An 8,716-nucleotide genomic window follows, 5' to 3' on the forward strand; every position below is an offset into this window, starting at 1 on the left:
TACTTGAAACTTTAGGTTTCTTGAGAGTTTTCAAAACAAAAATTAGAACATTTTTTACAATTCTTCCTTTTTGCTACAATTATATATGGAGTACATATGGGTTTTTATTAGGTATTGGAAGGAGAATATGGAGAACAAGATTAATGGATTGGAAGTTGATAAAGTTTAGCTATGTGACAACTCTTTCAATGCTAAGAGGACAACTTAAAATATTTAAAAACACCTTTTAAACATAAAGAAAGTGCTCTTGGGATTGTGAGAAAGGAAAAGGAAGCAACAAGTGGTGGAGTCACTGGATGAATGCTCTTGGGATTCCAAGAAAGGAAAAGGAAGTGGCAAGTGGTGGAGTCATTGGTGCAAGAAAAAGAAGACTAAGGGCCATAAGGTGTAAGCTCCATTGCACGATTGCAGTGGCTGATGCAATGGTGCAAGAAAAAGAAGACTAAGGGCCATAAGGTGTAAGCTCCATTGCACGATTGCAGTAGAGCTGATGCAATGGTGTAAGAAAAAGAAGCCTGAGGGCCACAAGGTGTAAGCTCCATCCTTTGTCTATAGGTTACTGAAGGATGATCTTATGAATCTTTCTAGTCAAATGATGGGATACACAAAGTAAGCAAGGATTGTCCTGTTGAAATATACAAGTGAATAGGGTGTGTACGGGAACAAGCCCTTGGTGGATAGAGGCTGTAAAAGAGAATCTATAAATGTGAGAGAACCTGTGAAAAGATGAGAAGAATCTGTTGGGAGAGAATAAAGGGTAGCATGAGAAGATTTAGGAAGTGTGGAGATATTCTGGGAGAGGTGGAGAGAATCAAGCAAAAGAGGTGGAGTGAATTAAGGAAAAATCAGTGGGATTTGATGCTTGGATGTAAACACTATAAATTGAGGCATTGGCCTAATGAGAATTTGCTGGTTTTTTATTATCCATGCCTACATTAAGCTATTAGTTAATTACTTACTAATCACATCTTAATTATCATCTAATCACTTTGTTAATGATGTTGATTATAGCATTTGATCCACCATAGCTCATCACATTGCTGTAATTTTAACATGGTATCAGAGCTATCAAGTTTATGAGCCCATTATCTAGCTAATTAGGATTCGTATATAATTAAAAAATAATCAATTAGTATATAATTAGAATTAGTATATAATTTAAAAATAATCAATTTTTTAGTTATTTTCAACCAACCCTCCGTACCTCCAGCCAGTGGAAGAGCTCTTCTCCTTGTAGGCTCAATATTAGCCCAAACCCTTCTAGCCCAAGATAGCTAACTCAATGGTGCTCCAGCCAAGCCAATCAGAAGCGCAAACTGCCGACGTATCTAGGAGAAATCATGTTTTTTTTAGCATAGTTTTTTTGGAAGAAATTGCAGATCTTGTCTACTCCAAATTAAATTGATCTAATTCCTCTTAGCCTCGAGAGTTTTCAAGCATGCTCTACAAAGCTGGTGAAGTCAAAATTTGATTTGATCAAGTCTACAGTGAGATCCAAGCTCTTTATCAAATATGCAGGTGACTTTGATAAAACAGAGATTAAGCATTCAATGTTTGGTCAAATCTTGTGTTTCTTGGCTTAATCCTCTACTAGACTAATTGCTATTGATGGCCCATTTGAACTATAAGGCCTCAGATCTAGGCTCCCCGCATACTCTATTTTTTGTACACAAAATAGAGGATTAATTTATTAATCAATGATTAATCAATACTAATCACTGTTTTTTGATGCAATTGAGGGTTCAAATTAACCATTAGGTATCTGATCCTACAGATCTCTATAACTTCAGATTGCAATTCGGAGTTGGTTTGATACTCCAACCATTCCGTACAAATTGGTTACCCTTGATTTAATATAATTTCTGATAAAATTATGCTGATAAATTTATGGTAATCATCATTTTACATTTAACCCTTGATTAATGCTTGCAAATCACACTCGAATTCAAGATTATTTACAGCCAAAGTTGCATTTGGTAATGTGCATAAGAATGAATGCTATATGCATTATGTATTGGACACATTACATTAGTGTAAAAAAAGAATCAAATACTACCCTTGTCTAGAATAAGGCAAGAGGTAAGACCTCCCGCATAGATTTGGGTTTGCATTGCATAATGACACAAGATAAACATCAAAAGCCCAAAAGAACTGTCAACAAAACGTTTAAACATGTTGCTCACATGGAGCAAGAAGACCTGACGAACAAGCTCATGGCCCCAGCCATGAAAGAAGAAGAACATCTCTTTCCAAGAGGAAGATCCACACCAAGAAGAAAAGCTAAAGGAAGCATTGAAGGAAGACATGGACGCGTAAAGAGAAGCTGCCACAACAAGAATACTGAAAACAAGAGAAGATACGAGGCTCTAAAGAGTGAGGAGCCATGTGAAAATCTCAGAGAGAGAGAGAGAGAGAGAGAGAGAGAGAGAGAGAGAGAGAGAGACCCCACAACCCAATGTAACCTACCCCAACAAAGTAAAACCACCTTTGAGCCACCGATGATGTAGGCCATGTGGTAGATGTATGTGTGAGCACTTTAGTCAAGGTCGCGGGCACTTATAGTAGCCTTGGACACATAGAGAGAGAGTGTGTGTGTCAAGGACTATGGATTTAGAGACTTGAGGCACTGGTTGCGGACTATCAAGTAAGAGAGAAACTTGATATAGGATCCAGGTGTACTAGGAGTATTCACTTAAGGGAAAGTGTTGAAATACACAAGTGAATAGGATGTGTGCGGGAACAAGTCCGATTTAGGAAGTGTGGAGATATTCTGAAAGAGGTGGAGAGAATCAAGCAAAAGAGGTGGAGTGAATCAAGGAAAAATCAGTGGGATTTGATGCTTGGATGTAAACTGTTATACTATAAATTGAGGCATTGGCCTAATAAAAATTTACTGATTTTTTATTATCTATGCCTACATTAAGCTATTAGTTAATTACTCACTAATCACATTTTAATTATCATCTAATCACTTTGTTAATGATATTGTTAAGCTATTAGTTAATTATCATCTAATCACTTTGTTAATGATATTGATTCTAACATTTGATCCACCATAGCTCATCACATTGCTGTAATTAACATGTCCTACTAAAGCAAAGATGTAGATTCATTAATGGCCCACATGGAATGTGCTGGCTACATATTTTGAGGTAGTCACATTGTTATTGCTTGTTACATGAAATAGCATAAGAAGTCATTGTTATCTAGCTGGAGGCTATAAAAGAATTAGAGTTTTTCACCCTTATCTTAATAATGTCTTGATTTGGCAATGATTTAGTCACTTGCTCGTGTTATCCTCCATTGGTGCTTTTAATCATGTTTGTTGTCTTAGTTATGATCCACCATGATCAAAACTAGGTGCTTTTAATCATTAGTTATCTTAGTTTTGATCCACCATGATCAAAACTAAGATAACAAACATGTTTGTTCTCCTCAATTGGTGCTTTTAAATCATGTTTGTTATCTTAGTTTTGATCCATCATGATCTTTGACATGGTCCCCAATAGGGAGTGGTACATTGTATTGGCTTCTCACAGCTCATTGGTGACCTTTGCATCATGGAAATCTCATTGGCCAATCTTAGCATCCAGCAAGGATGAAGCTAGATTTCTCTAATAATAAGAGAGCTAATGGCTCACACATGATGTGGAGGCACATCTCTTCATCTTCTTCCACATTAGCTTTGCAAAGAAGTAGGAAATTTACAAGAACTTGCACTATGAGGATGACCACCCAAAGGTGGTGTGAAACCAAGGTAGTGCCGAGTGTCTTCATCTTCTTCCACATTAGCTTTGCAAAGAAGTAGGAAATTTACAAGAACTTGCACTATGAGGATGACCACCCAAAGGTGGTGTGAAACCAAGGTAGTGCCGAGTGGTCCTATGTGGAAGAGCGATCATTTAAAATTTCTATTAATAGGTGGGATCTTCTACAAGAAATGAGAAGAGAGCTTTTCCTAAGCTGAGCCAACATTATACAAAATTGTTGACATGGCAAATCTTTTGTGAATACAAAAACGACGGATGAGGGCGTTCACACGCCCTCCCAAACTACACTAGATCTTTCTCTGTAGTAGAGACTTGAGTGCAAACCCCAAGGGAGTTGGTCTCCCACCCGAGGGTGGTACAATTACGGCCGCGAACAGCCCAGAGGGCGGTACAATTATGGCTGTAGACAGCCCAGACGTCGCTGAGGAGCATGACGCAGGACCTCCCCCTTCCCTACTATCAGAAAAGCTACCATTAGACTACACACCCCCCCATTGGCCAAACTACCCTAACTTGAGCTGAGTAGTAACCAGAAAAGCTCACACAGAAGAGAGCCTGTGCACCCTCTGACCCATCCTTGCTGCTCTAATCACAAAGCACATAATCTGACATGCATCCAGTTACATTTTTCATCCAGAGATGACTTGTACAACACTGTAGAACAGCATTCACCACCCTCAAAGGCTGCAAGATTGGTACAGGTTACCTGAACAACCCCAAAAAGGCAGCTGCCCTGCATTGATCCTGTGCTTCATACACATCTTCACCTGCTATGGTATTAAGCTGCAGACACCCTTTGTAATCCCATAATTTCATACAAGCTCATGGCAAACTCAATGTGCCCACCAACTTTAACCTGCTTCCACCTCTAAAGTTGTAAAAATTACATAATCTACAGATCTCACCATCCACACACAAGCTTCCACACTGACCAGGATGGCACAAAGCAAGCTTCTTCAGCTGAGCAAAACTCAGATCAATCCTCCCATGTTGTATGTGCCTCACCATTCTCTCTGACTGGACACTTGTTTGGCTGCAGTGCTTCATAAACTTTCAAAACATCTTTAGCAAAAGAAGCCATTGACTCAAAGACCAAAGGAAGATGTTCCTTGAAGCGAGACAGGGTCTTCTCCTTTCGCTCTTGCATCACCTTAGTATGCCTATGCTTCTCACTCTCCACTAAGCTTCTCCAGCCATCCACATCATCTCTCTTCGCCTGCACACTGGTTTTCTTGGATGAACTGCCACCATCCAATTCTTCTTTATATTCCAAATACCTCTTCTCCAACCTCTTCAGAGAGCGAGTACTTTCATCCAAATCTCTTGCAGACCTCTCCACATTCTTCTTCAGATCCAGCTCACCTGACTGCTCCATCTCCAGAGAGTGTACCACAACGGCGAAATTACTGATAGCATCCACCACTCCCTGCCCTTTCTCAAGGCCCTCAAGGGAGTTGCGCCACTCTTTCAAAAAGAAAAAGATTGCAGGCTTTTCTGTCCAGTGGGGGGAGACAGGTCTCCCTCTCCTATCCCTCTCTGGTTCCATGATGTGGCATTTTGACAACCATGCATGCAGGATACCGATGTAGTTCTTCTGCGAACTGATCCATCGCTGGAAATGAGTTTGCCAATTTTCGAGTTCATGTTCTAGCTCAATGGTCGCCTTTATGTGTGCTTCACTGGCTTCATCTCCTGCAATTGAGTTCTCCAGAGTTTGCATCTCGGACGCGATCGCTTGTTGCGCTCGGTGACACTCCCACATCACCTTCCACATGCTCATCAACCTGCCATCACACCATTGCATCAGGAGCTTGAGATGGAAAGCACTGCTGTGATAAAGCAGCCAGAAAGAAGTGATGCTTACCCTCCCAAGAGCTCAGCCAATTGGGGATACAACTCCTCATTTGTCAGTTGTTGTATCCTCATGGAAGCTAAATGTATAGCTCGGAGTGCCACCATAAGCCGTGTGTCTAGCTTTTTCAAGGCAGCTCTTGTCTTATCTATTGCAGTGGGATCACCCCCCTTAGCATCAAGGTTGTGTAGCTGCTGACACTTTCTATCAAATGCCACCCGAATAAGTTCTCCTGCCTGCTAAACCAAATGTTAACATATATGCACTTCAGGCAAAGCATAAGAGGAAGCCCTATCCTTTCTTTTTCCATGAGTAGATTCTTCTATAGTAGCAACTTGAGTGCCCACCTGAAGAAGGTGGCTCGGTCTCCCGCCCAAAGGTGATACAATTGAGGCCACAAACAGCCCGGATGCCACCAGGGAGCCTGTGGGATTTGAACTCGGGACCTCCTTTTCCCGGTCACAACCCCACACCGACACCCATTGGTCCAGATGCCACTGGGGAGCCTGCGGGATTTGAACTCAGGACCTCCTCCTTCACGGTCACGAACCCACACCACTAGGCTACACACCCATTGGCAGGAAGCCCTATCCTTAACCCCCTTGCTACCATTATCAATATTCAAAGGAAGTGAGCACAATGGCTTACCTTTACTTCATCGTAGAGTTTTCTTTCCCATGCATAAAGCCGTTCCAACGTTGAGGCATGACTGCCGAGCATACCGCACTCTGGCGTATCAGTGTCTTCGTAAGCATCTTTCATTGCCAATGAGGATTTCCGTGACCAATGCCATGTGATAGCATTGAAAACCTTGGAAGAATCTGCATCAAGTACATTCATCAGTGGTAGCATTCTTCACCGCGCTCATAAAAGTTAACACAGGGGATCATGATAGTACCTTTCGAGTCCAACATGCCCAGATAATGATAAACCATCTGTGTCTCCAGCATGCCAGAAACATCCTTCCCACTCCTGCATGCTCTTGCAAAATGGTTATGAATGTGCCTCACAGCTCCTGTTAAGTCCCTTCCCGTTAGAGGGGTTAAAACAGCAAGCTCTTTCTTGGGGCTTTCCTTTGGTTTGATCTCTGCAACTACCTCTTTTTCTGCACTGGGAACAACAGCAGTTTGCTCCACCACGGCATTAGATTCCTCAGCAGAAATTTCTGCACTAGCTTCAGGAACATCTGCCGCTTTTCCCTCAAACACCACCTTCTCCTCCTCAACCACCACAGATGCATTCTCCTCCACCCCTTCCGCCCTATCCAGACCCTGGTCAGAATGCACTTCCTCATCTTCCTTTGCTTCCTCTTCCTCCAAATCCGGTATCCCTTCTTCTTTTCGCACCTGATCGAAATCCTGGACTTCTTCATTGTTGTCATCATCATCCTCTTCACCATCTTGCTTCCTTCTTCTGTGTTCAAGCAAGTTATATGGGATAGGTGGAGCATCAAAGATGTCATACATGAACCATGAGGATGAGTTTCGAGTTGGAGATGGCATTGGGGGCAGGCTCCGCATGGCATGGGGGGAGGGGGAGAATGTCATAAAATAGTCATCCCCATCATCTCTTCTGGGAGAATAAAAAGGTTCACTAGCTCTATCAGGGGACCCCATGCCATTGACAGAATAGACTGGGGGCACATCCATTATGTCTGCAGGGGGGCTAACATCTTGGGCAGGGGGAGGGGGGCTTGAATGGGAGAAAGAAGATGAGTGGAGTGAATCACGGGGTGATGTGGAGATGGGCAATGGTGGGGACGGGGGACTTACGGCTTCGGCCGCAGCCTCGGTCTCGGCCTGGGCTGAGCCTGGGCCTGGGCCTGGGGGGGCAGGGGCTGGGTCTGGGTCTGGGGGAGGAGGTGCGGGTGGAGAAGGAGGGGGGCTAGGGGAAGGGTGCGAAATAACAGAAGGGGGAGGTGACAATAGTGCGACAGGGAGTGAAGAAGGGGAACCTTCTGGAAGGGGTAAGACAGGAGTGCTTGGACTTCTGGGAGAAGTATCAGAGACCTCCCCTTCGGAGAAACGCCGCAGTGCGAGCCCAACATTCCGAAGAGTCTGGATGTATGCCACATGAGCTATGGCAAAATCCTGTCTGCAACTCACTGCACTTTTCATCAGCTTTCTCCGCTCTTTGCATTGCATAACCACATCAGAGTCAAGTCGGGATGTTACACACCCCATCTCTAAGCTTTAATTCCCATAGCTCGGCGTGTCACGTTCTTAGAGTGCTGGGCTTGTGCCTGTCACGTTAAAAGCCTCCTCCTCTTCTTCTTCTTTTCCTCTCTCTCTCTCTCTCTCTCTCTCTCTCTAGAAGATTCATGCATCAACAGAACCTTCTGTTAATATTTCTGCCATGCTCATCTTGGATGTAACAGTGCACCTGTTTTTCCATCATCTGAGCTCTGTTCATAAATCAGATCAAGCCCAAACACTGATTTTTCAACATTTTCTCTCTTCTGACCTGCAAAAAACTGAGACTCGGACAAATGGTGAAGAAGACACAGCGCGAAGCTTCTCTCTACTTCACTCCACTGGAGGTAAAGGGATATGCAGAGGACAAAATTAGGGTTTGCAGAGAGGAACTAGGGTTTGTTGAAGGAAATTAAGGTTGAATAGGGTTTAATGGAGAAATTTCAGGTTAACTAGCGATCAGGGGACTGTACAAAGGTGGAAATGGGAAGGGGAAGGAGATGTGCAGGCGATCAGAAGAGTTAGGGGGCAGCAGAGAGCTTAGTTTACATGGTTGCTCTTCGCTTGTCTCAGCTTATAGAGAGAACGGGGACTGCAGCATTACTCTGCGTTCTCCTCTGAGAAGGATTGGAAAAAGCTGATGTGGGTGATTCCAAGCGTACAAAACGAAGAGAGAGAAAGATGTTTGTAGAGACACGGTGTTTCCAATTGAGAGAGAGTCTCTGAACACGTAGAGAGAGAGAGAGAGAGAGAGAGTGTGGGAGGGAGAGAGTGGAGAGAGAGGCGTGTAGTCGTGTACTATGTAAGTGTACTGGAGTTAGAAAGAGAGAGCAGTGAGTCGTCCGAGAGTAGAGAGAGGACAGTAGGAGCAGTCTCTTAGAGGGAGACAGTAGGGCAGAGAG

General features: G+C 43.3%; 1 protein-coding gene across 1 annotated transcript; it reads right to left on the bottom strand.

Moving 5' to 3' along the window:
* Nucleotides 1-3,885: 3,885 nt before the first annotated feature.
* Nucleotides 3,886-8,497, bottom strand: LOC147621921 (protein ALTERED PHOSPHATE STARVATION RESPONSE 1-like). Its single transcript, XM_086822937.1, has 4 exons — nt 6,521-8,497; nt 6,271-6,443; nt 5,635-5,858; nt 3,886-5,554 (listed from the first exon to the last, which is right to left on the bottom strand). The coding sequence occupies exons 1-4, from the start codon at nt 7,803-7,805 to the stop codon at nt 4,747-4,749; spliced, it is 2,490 nt and encodes an 829-aa protein (XP_086679063.1). The 5' UTR covers nt 7,806-8,497; the 3' UTR covers nt 3,886-4,746.
* Nucleotides 8,498-8,716: the final 219 nt, after the last annotated feature.

Source organism: Cibotium barometz, chromosome 29, assembly GCF_041138505.1.
Source record: "Cibotium barometz isolate CiBa-2024 chromosome 29, ASM4113850v1, whole genome shotgun sequence".
Classification (NCBI taxonomy): domain Eukaryota; kingdom Viridiplantae; phylum Streptophyta; class Polypodiopsida; order Cyatheales; family Cibotiaceae; genus Cibotium; species Cibotium barometz.

What these genes read in the sequence shown, in the direction of transcription:
- LOC147621921 (XM_086822937.1), bottom strand. Translation starts at nt 7,805, where the DNA reads ATGGGGTGTGTAACATCCCGACTTGACTCTGATGTGGTTATGCAATGC. An exon ending in AACTCTACGATGAAGTAAAG is followed by an intron (nt 5,859 to 6,270) that starts GTAAGCCATTGT and finishes TTGGTTTAGCAG; the next exon opens with GCAGGAGAACTTATTCGGGT. An exon ending in TTGGCTGAGCTCTTGGGAGG is followed by an intron (nt 5,555 to 5,634) that starts GTAAGCATCACT and finishes GTGTGATGGCAG; the next exon opens with GTTGATGAGCATGTGGAAGG.